General features: G+C 43.0%; 1 protein-coding gene across 2 annotated transcripts in view; it reads right to left on the bottom strand.

The window, feature by feature from the left end:
- mpped1 (metallophosphoesterase domain containing 1) overlaps positions 1–17,041 on the bottom strand; it is an 81,190-nt gene that overhangs the window by 13,691 nt on the left and 50,458 nt on the right. For both annotated transcript variants that reach the window (XM_047575674.1, XM_047575675.1), the window contains exon 5: positions 1,945–2,060. In XM_047575674.1, the coding sequence (XP_047431630.1) occupies positions 1,945–2,060 (116 nt within the window). The remainder of the gene's footprint in view (positions 1–1,944; positions 2,061–17,041) is intronic.

Here is a 17,041-nt window from a genome sequence, read left to right as displayed (position 1 = left end):
GTAGATAAGGCGAGGCTGGCAGAAGTGTGAGTGGGTCATCGATATCGCGACTCCACATGGCTCAACTCTTGGACTTCCGCACTGCAAAGGGAAAGTAGTGGCATTTTGGCCAGTGCAGCATTTATATACAGTTTTGCATCTAAGATTATAAATTATATTCACAGCCAAATTAGATTCCATCTATTCAGAAATGAAACCTGTGTCGTGCAGCGTTTTGTTTTTTGTAATAAACCAGGGATTTGTCACGGTCTGAGCTGCATACTTGTGGAAGTGTATGATGGCACAGACAACAGAGCGTTCTGAGAAAGAGTTGCTGTTGCCCATCAGGCTGGAAAAGGTTACAAAATCTCCAAAGAGTTTGGAATCGACAAATGCACAGTCAGACAGAATGTGACAAATTAGAAGAGAATTAAGATGATCTCCACAGGATTGGTTGACCAACAAAGATCACCCCAAAGGCTCAACACATAATAGTCTGAGAGCTCACAAAGGATTTCAGCCACTAAACCAGCACTGAGATAAATATTAATTACCAGACTGTTGGAGTCACTCAATTTTTCACATATTGGGTCATTTTGATAATTGATTTGATCAGCAACGCAGCAAATGTTTGTGTATGTGTGGACAGGCCGTTAAGTTTAAGTTTTCAGAGAGTGAAATGCAACACTTAGAGCTGCAACTTTGGAACTGAAACTGTGTGCTAACCAGTGGGTGGCCTCACTCCTTGCTTCATATACATTGTATAGTAGTTACTCAGTTACCACATGCACACTCAGATCATCTGTTATGTGCACGATTCCATCCTTTTCCTCTGGTCTTATGAATTCATTCCATATTTGCTTTCAAATTTCCTTTCTCTCTGTTGCATCTTTTGCTTAGAAAAAAAAAAAAAAAAAAAAGATTAAAAAAGCACCCTCAAACCTGTTGGGTATTTCACAGGCTGATAAATAGATCAAGGATTTACCGCGGCTTTTGCACCAGTGTTTGCCGGCCCAGATGTGATGCATTCTGTCCCAAACACGTGGCGCATTTACCGAAGCGTCTGTGTGTACTCAGCTGGCTGTGCTATGAAGGTGTGCCTCTATCCTCGTTCTATATGTATTTAAGCATTATTATTGTATTATTAAAAAAAAAGAAAAAGAATTGCATTTAAGTTCAAGCAGAACAGAAGAAGAGCAGACATAATCCCAGCACAAATAGGGTTTACACAAGCCAGAAGAATGGCTTAGTGAGAACAAAAACATGCACTGAATGCAAAATGATGTACTTAAACAATCACAATACGGTATTTAATTACTGTGATACCAACAAACCGCGGATGGGAACTTTGCAAAGCTTCTATTACCTACGTATCACCATCCGTATCTATCCCTGCTTCGCCCAGAAACATCCCTGTCTGTCTGTATTAGATGAGGATTACAACATCATAATCTCAGGAGGAATATTTGAAGTGGAAACCGAGATCTAAGAATCAAAATGACTACGTTATCATCTCTGAGCTTAATGATCTCATTTACAATCCAGCTACTGAACTGTACCTTCTGAGCTCCCATGTGTCCGGAGGTCAGAACCCGGCACGGCCCAAATCCTGACTGCCTAATGAACGTAGTAAATTATACAATCTCAAATGCACACAAGATGCACACAATGCTGCAAAACTTTCTTCAAGTAATGGACTTTATGTGAAATGAGGTAAGGCATGTTAAAATGCATCAAAAATAGTAACACTTCATGCATCCGGCACAGTAGTCGCAGGTGATTGGTGCTTTACCTCTTTTGTATCCCCCCATATTTGCGTGTCTATTGTTCTTACACCTGTTTGTGTGTGTGTGTATGCTTGAATTAGTTTGCCTGTGCTACATGTGTGTATGTTCATTTTTGTGAAGCAAGGGTGCGTGCAGGCGCGCGCGTTTGTTTGTGTGCGTTCTGTAGTACGTGTCTTACCCAGTGGGGGGCAGTGTGTGACCAGGATGTCTGTGCTGTCTGGGATCTGGTTCCACTTGTCCAGCAGGGCCTGACCCCTCGGAAGGTTAAAACCCCAGCCGTAGTACCAGGGCTGCCTGCAGACGCACACAGACAGAAACAGACATAAACAGCATATGGTCACCGCGGCAATACAGACAACATCATGCTGGACAACAGCCGTCGATGTCAAACATCTCATGCTCTCCCTGCTCCTGTTCTCTCTATTAACCTTGCCATTAATGACTCCGGTCATGAGGATGACACTGGAGTTCAGTGAACACAAGAACTTCTCCTGCTCTCATGTGTAACAGTATCCACGACTAGTATGTTTAATACTGGGATGAAACACACAAGAAAACACCCTGCTAAGCAAGATGGTACGGTATCGAGCTCCAAAACATTTGAGCATTTCCTATTGAAACTGGATCTTGGAAAAACACCATGTAATTTTAGGAGGAACTGCCAGAAGAGAACACTAAAAAGTGTAAAAGTGTTTCCAATGTGAGGGGCGTATCATTTTTTGGTTTTTGGAACTGCTGCAGCACGTACAGCTTGGGGACAAAATAACAAGTGTAGTTCACTGAAGTTCACGTTGAGGACATGTTGCTGGTGGTAACGGTCGAGGTGAATCATTTTCACGATGACGAGCCTAATGTCCTGGAAATGTTTGGTGAATGCTGCTGAAAGGAGACATTAGACCTCTGTGCATCTCAGTAAACAGTCACGTAAAAAAAAAAAACGGTCAGATTTGATTAAAGTTGACCTGGGAGTGTCTTTCTAAAAAGTGTAACTCGTGATGTTGATGCCTCGTCATTCTTCCCTCTTTTTTTTTTTGGTGCCTAAATGTGAGGTTTTGACCTTTGGGATGAGATGATGGGACACTCTGAAGAGCAGTCATCGAGAGGAGCACAAAGGAAGGAATCAGATCGTATGAGCGCTGTGAGGGTTTGAGGAGGCAGATTGAACGTCTCCTTGATCACAGTCAAGACTGGAACGTGCCACGATGAAAAAGAAAAGGGGAGAAATGAGAAGAAGAAGAAGAAGAAGAGGAGGAAAGCCTTGATGGCGGAAGCTTACGTCCCTTTACTTTGATAGCCGTGGCCGTGAGTGACGGAGAAGAAATTAACATGTCACTTACAATCTGTACCCTGATCCATCTTCCTCCACAACACACTGCACGCGTGTGTGCAACCGCAGGCGGCGGCGTCCGCGGTCGACGCCACGCGACAGGCTTTTTATAAATTGCTGAGCGCAGTCACTCGAAACGCCAACTTTATCGCCAGGGCCGCTGCCCGCCGCGTCTCTGCTCAGTGGAACATCAGATGAAGATTTTTTTTTTTTTTTTTTAGAATAATTTCCGGAGTGTGTGTGTGTGTGTATATGTGTGTATATGTGTGTATTTGACATGCTTGGAGACTTCAAAGACAGATGGGGAGACAGAAAGACAGGCCTGCAGATAGGAAGAAATACCTGTCACACACACCGTCTTCTACTTCTTTCTCTCTAATTAAGAAAGCTAAAAATGGCATCCCGGGGGTCACTGGTGCAGCGAGGGCTGGTCAAGCGCGTGTGACAAGGCGTCACGGGAAACCACGGCCTATTTTAGGTGGAGCGGACTAAACATTTGTGACGAATGATTCGGCGCTTCCCCTTGTACACAATTTCAATAATTTACACTAAGAATATTCAAACATTTAGACTGGCCTTAGCATATTAATAGGGCCCGTGCAATGCAATATTCATGTCCGTCATAACACGGACGTCTCAATTAAAATGGAATGAGCTCAGCGGTGCGATTGATGCTCCTGATTCGCTCAGTGTGAACGGAGGGATGAAGTGAGAGCAAAGGAGAAAGAGAAGAGGCCCCACTCAGCGCGTGGAGATTCATCAGGCCGATGGATAAGTAAAGAGAAAGATTCATAAGGACGCCGAGTACAAGTGATGAGATACTCGTTTGGAGGGGGAGAGGAGTTCAAGTGAACCTAAAAGACCCACGTTGTACTTTCACATGTTTTATTAAGTCTAAATTATGGAAGCGGTTTTTCCAGAGCATATTTGGAATGTCGGCGTCTGATCGACCTTAAGAACCTCATTTGTTCATTTACATTCAACTGATTTAACAAATTATGTTCATGGGTGCCTGAAATGCAACCTCTTGTGTTGGAAAAATAATTACCTCCATTTATCTGCAACTGTGTGTTTACACTGCGGCAGTTGCAGTGTGAGACACTGGAAACTGATAAAAAAAATTTTAAAAAAAGCCTGACAAAAGCCTAAATTTGAAAGATTGGGTTCATGCAAAACCCTGGACAGACTCCAGTATGTCCAGACCTCGGCTGCCAGGGTTCTCACCCACACCAAGCCCTGGCAGCATATCACCCCCACACTTATCCACCTTCACTGGCTCCCCATAAAATTCCACAAAATCCTCCCTCTTACCTACAAAGCCCTCCGCTCCCTGGCCCCCCAAGCACCTCTCGGACCTCCTCCACCCACACATTTAACACAAAGCCTGCGGTCCTGTAATCTGGGTCTGCTCTCCACCCCTCACACCAGCAGACACGCAAGGTGCACATCGCTCCAACCCTGGACTCATTCAAATCTGCCCTCATAACTCATCTGTTTGTCCAGACCTTTGGCCCATACTCAGCCAGTCTTCAGCTTCTCAGTTAGATCACCCTGTGCCGCTCGTCCTGTCTGTTTTGTCCAGTTGTCTGATTTGTCTTCCCAGTTCTAGTGAAGTGTCCTTGGGTGTCTGGAAAGGCGCTATATACAAAATTGAATTTATTATTATTAGTCATGCAATGGATCACTCCTGGGACCACTACTGGACTCATAGAAATGCTGATTCCCTATCAGTATCTTCCGTCCACTCCCACAGTCCTACCACTTTTATTTTTTTTATTTTCTCTGGTGCTCGTCCCTATATGTGGGAAATGTCCTTGACATCAGGTTTTTGTGTTTTGCCTGTGCAAGTTACTACTTGGTTCTGGTTGTGTTTTTTTAATTTTATTTTATTTTATGAACTTAAAAAGTTAATAATACTTTGAATGTCAAAGAAACAACAACTTTTGAACACCCTAATTTTTCATGTGATCATTGCAAATTTACAAGCCTGATTTACAAATCCAGATTTTTCGGTGACTGGTGACCGCCCCTTTTTGAATCCAGGTCCTAGGGTGAAAAAGACAAACACGGAGCCTGTGCAGTTTTTTTTTTTCATATGTGTGGGTGCCTGATACAAGATAAGATAAGATAAGATAAGATAAGATAAGATAAGATAAGATAAGATAAGATAAGATATGCCTTTATTCATCTCACAGTGGGGAAATTCTGGTATATGAACACGTCACTACGATGAGCTGAAAAGGACTATGGACTTTAATCCGGACTGTATGTTTGTATAGAGTTTGCAGGGCTGATGCGCATGCTCCACCTCTTCTCGTGGTGCGGGGAAGCTTCTGGGTGGGCCGACACCTCAAAAATCCCTCCAAAAGGATGGAGAGAAGGCTTGAGATTTGGTAAGCCTGAGATGGAAGATGACCCATGGCTTTGATCACGTTCTGAAACCCCTTTCCAGCAAAACGAGTCAAATACATTAGCATAATTGGATTGCCACCACCACAAGGCAGTTGCCTCAGATGCTGTGAAAGTCGGCCAGAGTGGGATAGTGAGGACTAAATTTAGCGGACGCTGTGAGTGAAGCACACTAAAGGAAGCCAACACTGATTTAGGCTAGATGACTGGGTAGGAGGTTGGAATTTGAAAACCCAGAGGGTGGTGGGTGTGGGAGGTAAAATTTGATAGGTGTGGCTAGAAGTAGGAATAGAAGGGTGAATCTGTTTTGGAAGGAGTGAAAGGACCTCCAGGAGAGAGGAGAGAATGCTGGGTTGCAGTGTTAACGCTGCATGTGGCAGGGATGGCTGCAGTTGGGAGTTGGTACGTCTGGTATTGTGCATTTCTTCAATTAAATATCTCCATGGTGCAATTCAATGATGATGATTGAAAGGTCTGGGGAAGGGTGGTTGCAGAAAGGGGTTAGAAACCCGTATTTACCTAGTTTTTTCGGAGCAACCATGCTTCATCAAGTTGTCCATCTTGCCTGTGTGCGGACAAATCAGTGTCCTGCGATGAAGATCTGGCAGCTGGCGTCCTTTAAGCGTGACAAAGACTTCCTAGATGCCACTATTCCGTGAAACAAAACCGCCAGGAAGGGACGATGATTGAAGCGTTCTTCCTTTTCTTGAACTTAAGCTAAAAATGTATCTCCATTTAATTGCCTGAAATATTGCAAACTATTGGTCTTAGCTTGTGCTTTAATGAGTTCCTGTCAGAACTTCTGAAACGAAAAATGCCTCAAAGATTTTTTCGAACAGAACAATTATGATCTCAAGTTTGTCATCCCGTATCCCTTAAACACTGATGGTCTAGTCTATCATTTTGTCAACCAAGGATTACAGTATCCCGTACGAAGCACAGCGTCTTGTTTTAATTTCCCTCCATCAATCATTCTGTGAGAGAATGCGTCATTTTATTTCATATCTCATTTTGCAGAGGACCTATTCAGGGCGTCCACGCTGCCAAGGAAACGCGTCCACGCCAACTGTAGGCGTCCCCATCACAGTTACTAAAAAGAGATTATCTCTCGCGAGGAGTGACCACAGCTTCTTCCTGAGAGAGACCCACTTCTGTGTTTGCTGAGCAAACCCCAGAGTAACTGAATGTAATTCCAAGGATAATATCCCTGCTCCAGAATTATAATTTTTTTTTTTATCAGGTAAGGGATTACAATGGTGCAAGAGATTTGCGTTAACCAAGATGAAGAAAACACACGAGTGGGCCAAGCGCAGAGCATATTAAAGACTCTGTGAAGGTATCGGCTGGTATTTTTTAGCTGGTGTAACAAAAATAAATAAAGAAATAAATAAGTAAAGGAGAAAACAGATGTTTGTGTTAGAAAACTCAATCCCCAGGCACATCTTCAGGCTCACACGGGGAGAAAAACAACAGCGTTCAAGCCATTATTTTCCTTTCACACACACACAAACACACACAGAGACACACACTAGCTTCATCTCTCTTGAAGACGAGAGAAAAAGTCCAACTTACTACTAAGCAGTGTTTATGGGTTCAACACAAACAGAGAGATGCACTGACCTCTGCTTAGCTTTACGAGTTTGCGTTTGTGTGTCAGTTTGTGTGCGTGTGTGCGTGTCTAACTAACAGAGGCCCACTGATATCACTGGAGTAAGTCCATGAATCATTGAAGGCTTCTGCTGAGGGGCTGGAAGCACCCATACCGGGCTGCCTCCCTCTCCTCTCATTCTCTCTTTCTTTATCCCATCACATCTCTCTGCCCATTTCCCCTCTCCTCCTCCTCCTCCTCCACGTCCTCCTCCTTCTTCCCTCTCTGTCTCCTCTTGACACATCACTCTATCTTTCTCTGCCTCCTCATTTCTCCCCTTCTCTCACCTCGTTAGCGAGGGAAACGACCTGCTGCCAGGAGAGCAACCAGCCCTCTGTGCCGTCTCTCTCTCTGCCTTATGCGTTGAGAAGGAATTTTTTAAAACCACATCAACACTGAAGGTTTTCTGAGGTCCAGCAGGGAAGAGGAAGAAGCAGAATTTGGAGACAGGTTGAGGGAAATTGAGGTCGGGTATCCTTTTAAATTAATACCAAAACCCTCCTGTTGAACTGTGTAATTTCCTGATCTGACCAAACAGGTTAACCAACATGTTAACAAACCTTTACAGCAATGACAGAGCGACAATAGTATTCATTTGCATTTCCATTTGTGCGAACCAGATGAACATAACTCTGGTTTCTAATCTTCTTTTATCTCTCTGTTGTACATCCATTACTATATGTACATCCCCGTTTCTGAGTTTCTATACTAATTAGATATGAGTAATAATATACTAATACTACAATACTAATCAAATACTAATTTATTTAAGCATAGACTGTATAAAGATGGGTGGCGGAACAGCTCCTCAAAAGTAAAGAGAAAGCATATAGGGCTCCCCCTGGTGTCTGGCTGCATTACAGGAGACAAGCTCCACCTGTTCCATGTTAATGGGTGGGACTTGGTCCAAACTAAAACACTAAAAAACATCAAATAATTACCTTTTTAAAGGATGTTTCTGTAATTTTAGGTAGTTCATATGATACTGCTTTTCATTCTTTTCAGATAAGTTTCGTTTTCGTTAGTTATTTGACAGTATAAATACAGTATGTGATATCACAGTCAAGTCAAGTCAAGTCAAGTTTAAAAAATGTAAAACAAGAAATGTGCAAAGGTTGGGAATATATGAAAATATAAAACAAAAATAAATAAATAAAATATCCTGTATATAAAAAGTAGACTAAGGATCACTACTAAGGACCAATACAAGTTGCCATGCCAACCACTCCATGAAGTGGCCCTGTAAGACTGTGAGTTGGAAAAAAATAAGTACAGTGTATACTCTAACATTTCTTTGTAACTAGTGGAGGTAGAGCAGAGTACTGTATTAATTAAACAAAAACGAGTCTGGAGGAAGTGTGGGTAGGTCATCGATAATGCGGTTCCACATGACTCTGGCTTCAAAGAAGGTGCTGCCCTTATCTCCAGGAAAATGGTATCATTTTGGCCAGTGCAAGAAAGTGAGGACACATTGTCCATACAGTCTATGGATTCAGTGTATAAAACATTGACCACTGCAGCTTTAAATTATACTTTTACATCCTATATACTGCATTTGAAGATACAATTGCATCATTATTTTCTATATATTTCCTTATAATGAATATGCCCCATGAAAATATTAGAACAATAAGTAATGTATCCTGCTGACAAACGTTCTACGTGTAGCCATATTGTGCATTTTTATGCAGTTTCTTACTGTTTGAGGAATGTTTCCCTAGAACTACAGTGACCAGCTGTTTTAGGAAATTAATGAGTCTTTTTTGACAATTATTTAAAAAGATTTACTGTATGTCTTCAGGAGGAACCAGTGGGGCATATATATGTGATATCATGTATATTTCGTGTTAAAACAACAAAGTTATGTCCCTGAAGTTTGTTTTTCAGAATCAAGACAAGTCAGGATTAAACATCCAGAAATGTAGATATAGATAAAGAAGAATAAAGAGGAGATCATTACAGTGTTGAAAAGAGAAGTGGAAAAGAGAGGTGATGTGGTTTTAAGCCATGAGTAACAAGTCGACGCAGATTACTGTAGCATAGTCCATCTTAACACAGACCCCGTGCTAATCACTACATGCACTGACACAGTGAAAACAACCAACCGTGATCACCTCTGCTAGATTTAATTAACTACTCATGACTTAACAACCCTAATAACAGCCTGGGTGGCAGGTTGCAGGAATGGAGCGCAGCGGTCTGCTTACACACACAAGCCACACACACACATTTGTGTAGCCCGGTTCCTACCGTGTTTAATGCACAGCACATGCATTAGGGTGCACATTTGTTGATCTCAGTGTTTTCCCCACAGGTTTATTTCCTAGCTTATTTCGCCTGACATCTATCTCTAGGTCTTTAGTCCCAGTTGCCCTGCTTGTTAGGAAGACTCACTAGGGAGCTGTTTCAATTAAAAGTGAGCAGAGAGGAGGCCCGCATTCCCCTGGGACTCCCCGCGCTCCGGCAGAGGTCGACTGCGAAGCCTCTGCATCATCTGGCAGGTGAGACCGCCTGCTGGTACTCCTCAGAAGCAAAAAAACAGCCCTGAGTTGTTTGCTCCTGGAACGGGATTCACCAGCTGTTGCTAATTTCAAATCTTTAAAGTGTTTCTCAAGACATAATTTACGCATAAACTATAGCAGCCTGCGCCACACAAACTAGTCTTTACGTATGGCACGGGTGAAACTAAATATTGGGTAGTCGCACCAAGTGATGTAGATGTAACAGTATGGTGCAGTTCAGTTTTATTTCTATAACTTCAATAATAGTTGACAGGCTACATCCTACTGATGCCTATTATCCGCTCAGCTTTGAGCAGGATTACAGATCAGCAGATAACGCATATATTTAGTTGAAACAGGATGCTGCAGTCCATGTCCTTATATACAGCACATTGCTGAATTCTTTTTGATTCATGGTAAAAGACATGCTGCACACAAAAACAAATAAACAAACAAACAAAAACTCTTGGAACCAACCAACAGACCATTATAGCTCATAGCGTGAGTACATTACACCAAAGGCAACTCCATCACGGTTTGTGTTAATGTTCAGTTCCATCCATAATCTATTATTGCTTGTCCTCTAGTGTTGCAGGCTAGAGCCTGCCATCGTGAGGAAAGAGGTGAGGTACACCCTGGACAGGTCACCAGTTTATGGCTGAAACACAAACAACCATTCAAACTCACATGCACACCTACAGCCAATTTAGGATCCCCAACTAACCTAACAAGCATGAAGCCTGGACACCTAGAGAAAACCCACACAGGTGCAGGGAGAAAAGTTGGCAGTATTATTTAAAAAAAAACAAAAAACGGTAGTCCTGTGCCCTGGAAAAATAGTCAGTTTGGCCAATGCAAGAAAGTGTAGACGCATTGTCCATATTTATATACAGTCTATGGATTCAGTGTACCCCAAGTGTAGCTTTAAATTATACTTTTACATTTGGATACAATTGCATTATATTTTCCATATACTTTCTTATAATGAATATAGCCCACGAAAACCAACAATTAATGTATCCCGCTGACAAACATTCCATGTCTTTCCATGACTTGTGTTTTTGTGCGATTTTGTTGAGGAATCTTCAGCCACCATTGCTCCTGGAGGGTACATACCTCTGAACAGCACCATGGACAGCGGTCAGGACAAAAGTGAAAGTTCCAAATGATTCTCCAAAGGCTGATTCTCCAGAACCAGATCGATTTTTTCAATTCTGTCAGTAATTTAGCTGATTTATTTTCATTCAGAGTTGCAGTTTAATTGTAAAAAAAATGCTGATAACCTTTAACTAGGTAACTGCATTGACAAGGATGCTATGCAGAATAATAAATAATAAAGAATAATAAAGAAGTCATAGCACTCCTATTTCCAGTTAGATAAGGCAAATCCAAACATTCTGTTTCTACATTTACCACACACAGGTATTCAGGAGTTACACTGGTAACGTGGAGCTGCAGCTCTTAACCACACATACTAACGTACTGAATGGAACAATAGAAATGGCTTGAATGCTTAGGCGAGCAACAGCAGCGAGGAGAGCCGGCACCGGAGGCACTGAGCAATAGGAACATTCCCCTGACCCGACAACAGAGAAGACAATTCAAAGCGAGTCAAGAAATCAAAAGTCACACTGAAATGCGAGAAAAGATTTCAAAACTTCACAGATTTCTCGGCTGCGTTTTGAGAACAACAGTGCCTTTTGCAGTACGGCCCTGCGTTCTGAAAAAGCGGAGGCTCCGACAAGCTTGCCTTCCTCTCGCCATCTCCTCTTCCCTCCCACACAATGGGATTAACGGCGCTTGTTTCGGCTAATTTGACAGTTGTAACTCAATAGACGTGGACATAAATAGGCGTGTGTGAGAGGGAAAAAAAAAAAAAAAAAAAAAGTGCATCACCGCTACAGCACTCACATAGCCCATGGTGGTGCACGGCGAGCATGTGAGAGTTTGGCTTGGTCGGCCCACTCAGCGCAGCGGGGCGCCAGGCTAGAGAGGCAGGGAGAGGGAACATGTTGTTTTATATATTGCAAAGAGACACTTCTTCAATTTAATTATTTATTACGACTCCAAGCCACCGAGACACGCCGCTATTTGATTCCCCATTCGCGGACAGACTTTGATGTTTAATAAGGGCAAGCGCGCACGCCAGTCGGACCTCCACAGTGGGCTGATCCTCACAGCGGGAATACAGAGACGGGGAGAAAAAGAGACACTGGATAAGAGGAGGGCAGAGAAAAATGGGTAGAAGATGCAACAAAAGAGAAATACAGATTTGGTGCAAGAAAGGAAATAAGTGGAACAGCTAATTCATGCTTAAGAACAGGATGCAGGATATGATGAATGGAGAGGGAGAGTAGGGATGGAAGGGAAGAAGCAGGGGAGGAGGGAGGTAGGAAGCTGCGCTGGAAGGCAGAGTACATCTGACTCTGACAATAAGAAGGATTAGAGTAGTGACAGGGACTAGCCTGCAGCACCCTTCTCACTGTCACGGAGCGAGTGTGTTGTGTTGTACTAACACCACCTTACTCCAGCCATCCTTAACTCACCACTTGTTTTACGCCCCCATGCACTCAGACATGATGGGTCACGGAATACTTTACTGGATGTTGTTGGTATTGTGTACTCAGTTGTAGTTGAACTATTAGTTTTAAGAAATCCAATTTGGTAACTTGAGACTTAATCAAGTAAATGCTGATTGTTTCTGTGTGTTTCTTGTTGTGGACTTCCTGGTGCCTGAACAGACTGAGCTCAGTCTGAATTGTCAGTGGGTCATTCTGTACTGTTGCTGTTGTTGAGCTCTTTGCTGAGCTCAGTTTTATTTCTGGTGGGAAAGTGTTGTTTTTGGGTTTTGTGAAGCCTCGCTGTATATCTAAATCAGTAATATGAGTTATTGATTATTTTTGGTTGGCTTTGTTGATATTTGGCTATTGCAGATTTAGTGTCTGTGAACAAAACATTGTGTTGGTTCATGAGATCAATTTCACAGTTTTTTTAATTCATGACTGTTTCTTTGTGTTACCTCCCTCATCCTCTAGTCCACCCTTGGGAGTGTACAAGAACTATGTTTATGTACATTCCTCTGCTGCCTGAACCTAAGCACAATCAGTTATTTTCACCCATCAGTCACAACATTAAAACCACTGACCGGAGAAGTAAACTACTGGACCCGGCATGTCACTTAGACATGTACCACCCACTTAGACCAGACCAGGCCCCTCCACCCCATAGCAATGACACTCCTTGATGGCAGCAGCCACCCCCAGCAGGAGGCAGCCTGACACACACACACACATGCACACACACACACACACACACACACACACACACACACACACACACACACACACACACACAAAGGGATTAGGAACAAGTCAAAAACAAACAAACAAACAAGCAAAAAAAAACAAAACAAAACATGAAGAACAGGATTATTGGGAAGGTGGTCATAATGTTGTGCCTGATCAGTGTGTATGTGAATTCCAGCCTTGACAGTTGAGCAATATGTTTACCTCTCCTGAATGTAATCAAGCAAGCAATAACTTTGTAACCAAGCAGAAAAAGCATTGCTTCTAGAAAACAGGGTTGAAGACAAGACATATTTCAGGGAATAAATAAATAAATAAGTAAATCAGTATTGGAATTGGATTTATTTTCACTTACTGTATGTATGAACACCATACGATGGTTCTATAATTTACTATAGAAGCAAAATACTCTCAATCCAACACCAAGGAAAGCGTGGACAATTGGTTTTGTGACAGCAGCAGAAGAAGTTAATTGTAGCCGACTCTGGAATTCCTGTTGAATCTCTGTTTGTTTTCTGTTCACGCTGCGGCATCCATGGCCAGCTGAGCTTCTAAACTCTTGAAACAAAATAGAGGAACAGTCCTCAGAAAAAGAAAAAAAAAAGGAAAATCTAAAATCTACAATTGCCCGCACTCCGTTCAACGGCAATTATGTGAGATGATTCGAATGGGCCTTGATGTGAAATTGCTTTGTCCAAGGTTCCCAATTACAGTTTTCTACTTTTCATCAATAGCTTTGGTGATTGTTCCACTGGGGGACGACAGAACAAACCAATGAAGTGGTGAGGATGACAAACTTTAACAGTGAAGAAAGGAAATGTTGATGTCAAACACAGATGTAGCTAATATTAGAAATTACTGCATTGAGACTGAACAGATCAAGCAAACAGATCAGTCAAATACTACACTGACACACGGTTACCAGTTAAAACCTGGTACATTATACTGGTATTGTATGCAGTGTCCTGCTCCTTTAATCTGCCCTTCCTGTGGCCTTGATTCCACCTGTGTGGCAGTCAGTGGCTGTCTTTGCCCCCACACCTCTCTGCAGAGAGGCAGATTGGAGACATGTTGGCCCTCAGCATGACTTATGTAACTCACAGCAGGTCCCGGGACACATGCATACACATTCAGAATCGCGCGCACACCTAGATGCACACATACACACATGATCCCCTCACGGCTCGTCACCTTACCTTCAGAGGTTTTGCATAATCTCTCCTACCTTTAGTGCCTCTGTGTACGTGTGTGTGTGTCTAAGAGAGATTTTGGGTAATGGCGTAATTGCAGGTGAGCAGCGAGTGCAGCAGGGGTCTTGACAGAAAGTGGCAAAAGGATTAGAAGATTGCCTGAGCATCCTAGACGCAGTCTTCCCTTCACTGATACACTAGCGGCACACACACATGCACACACTCAGCAGTGGGCCCAGTTGGGTTCAGTTCGCTTGTGTGTGTCCAAGCATCCTGTGAATCCTGGACAAGGACACAGTGGCATCACAGAGCCCATCTGTGGGACAGAGAGTGGGGACATCTGTCCATTTGACACACACACACGCACGCACGCACACGTCTGTGTGTAAGATTCATCAAAGAAACAGTGACAAGACACCGAGAAGCACTACACAATAGTGTTTCCCTGCGTGTGTGTGTGTGTGTGAGAGAATGAGAGAGAGACAGGGATGTCTGGAGTGCACGCTCTGCACTCGTCTGTGTGCTCACAGCTGTGCTCAATCACCGCTGTCAACTCATCAGCACCATTATACGGCAGGCAGACAGTCCCTCTACTCTCACGGCTTATGTTAAGAGCCTCACCTGCACATATACACCAGTCAGCCACAACATTAAAACCACTGATAGGAGAAGTAAATAACTTTGACATTCGCGTGGATGTCACTTAGACCTAGACCGCCTAGGCCACACCAAACCAAACCCGCCCCCTCAACCCCACAGTAATGACACTCCTTGATGGCAGCAGCCATCCCCAGCAGCTGCGCATCTCAACCAGAAACACTTACACTTCAGGGACATTCACTAATTGATCTATCTCTTGATCAATCTTAAAACGGTTTAGTCCACATCACAGAGTATTGGGAAATTCTGACGCATTAGAACATTTGTCTCGCGTAGGGGGAATCCTCATAGCGACGTATATATATATATCTACAGGGGTGCTGTGGATTAATGGATTTATTTAAACCAATCACTGTTGTCTTGGAGCAGGGCTAAGACCAGGTAGCTTTACAAAGGGGCACTTGTTTTGGTGCAATAAACAAAATGCATGAGTTACTTTGATGAAGGGAACTTCTATTATGAGTAAATAACACTTTGATCCTATGAAATTATGAGGAAAATCTCTTAAAACCTCTTAAAACACGTTGATATCATGCATACGTTTCACTCAATTCCCAGTACAAGACCTGTCACTGTCAGCTGTCTGCCCTCACAAGATGCACCACCATCACACTACTCTGTCCATCTGTCTGTGATGTCTATCCGTCCATCCATCCACCCATGCGTGCATCCACCTTCAACACAGTAAAATCTGCTGGTTTGCTGAATGCTGAAATATCACACCCTAAGGCCTGCATCAATTACACACACACAAACACACACAAACACACACACACACACACACACACACACACACACGTACACACACACACACACACACACACACACCTGGCAGGTCTCAGCCTCCCAGATGTTTCCTGTTTTTAATAAAAGAGAGTGTGCCATCACAGGAGGATGGGAGGTGGTGGTGGTGGTAATGGGCTGTGAATGGATATGTGTGGAAAAGAAAAAAGAAAAAAAAGGAGAGCAAGGCTTCTGGGATGAAGAGCAATGGATAGGAAGACAAAGAGAAAGTCGGAGCAGGCTGCGAAGGTAGGGATGGGAATACAACAGAAATGAAAGGAGATGCAACGCTGCCAAACTAAGATGCGAGGATTGAAAGTGAGACAGACACTGAGACGGGAAAGTGGGATACGGCCGGACAAGCAGAGTGAACGACTCAAGCACGGGATTAGTTGACAGATGAATAGTTGAGTCCCTTGTTCCTGCCTTCCCCTGCTTTTCTGCAACTCCCTCCTTCCTTCTCGCCATCTTTCCCTCTCACCAGCTGCTTTTGCTCTCCAATCAAATCTGATGTGAGGCGAGCAAATACTGATTCCAAACATCCTGAGAAAGACAGATTCGTGTCACCCAGTTCCTCGGTTAAGATTTGGACTAACAGGGAGTCATATCCAGCTTTTTGTTCATTTACCATTGAACTTTAGACAGCGTTACAGGCAGGGGTAAAACCATCTTTCACCGAAGGCACACACACTCAATAAAACATTCAAAATCAGTATTCACGTTTTACGACTGCAGCACAACATCAAACAGGAGATTCAAGATGTTCCATGCATCATTTTAAACACATTTCTTGGTAATTCGGCTTGACTATCATCTCCGAGAACCTCGCGTTCTTGACTGGAATTTAAAACAAAGTTCCGTGGGCTAGATCAAAGTGTGACTGCACAGTGTTCGATTTGCAGGGCTTGTAGGCTTTAAAGGACCGTTAAAAATAAAACGGGGGATGCATTGTACTTTTCTTATAGCTGGCTATTCTTCATGTCGGTGGTTTTAATGAATGATCACACACTGGAAATCTTCCAGTAATGTCAGCAAACTGTAAGACAAAAATGACCTGTAGATCCCCGTATACTCGGAGTCTATTCTAAACACTAGATGTAGTTAATACCAGACTCATCAGAGAATGGACATGGACCTTCTGAGGGTGTCCTGTGGTGTCATTGCTATGGGGTCGAGGTGCCTTGTCTGGTCTAGGTTGTAGGTAGTACATTTCTAACTAACATCTATATGAATGTCAGGTCCAAATGTTTCCCAACGGAATATTGTATTGTCACAAGATGGTCAATGTTATTTACTTCTCTCACTGGTAATGTTTGTGTATAATATGTAATAAAGAATCTGTATCTATAAGCACTGGAGTGGGAAAGCTGTTTGCTCTACACTACCAGCCTTCTCATTTAATTCAATGGGAAGGTGTGTCTAAAATTTTGATTGGTAGAGTACATCACTTTG

The sequence above is a fragment of the Mugil cephalus genome, chromosome 22 (assembly GCF_022458985.1).
Source record: "Mugil cephalus isolate CIBA_MC_2020 chromosome 22, CIBA_Mcephalus_1.1, whole genome shotgun sequence".
Classification (NCBI taxonomy): Eukaryota; Metazoa; Chordata; class Actinopteri; order Mugiliformes; family Mugilidae; genus Mugil; species Mugil cephalus.
Note: the sequence above shows the minus strand (reverse complement) of the source record. Positions and strands in the feature narration are given on the sequence as shown.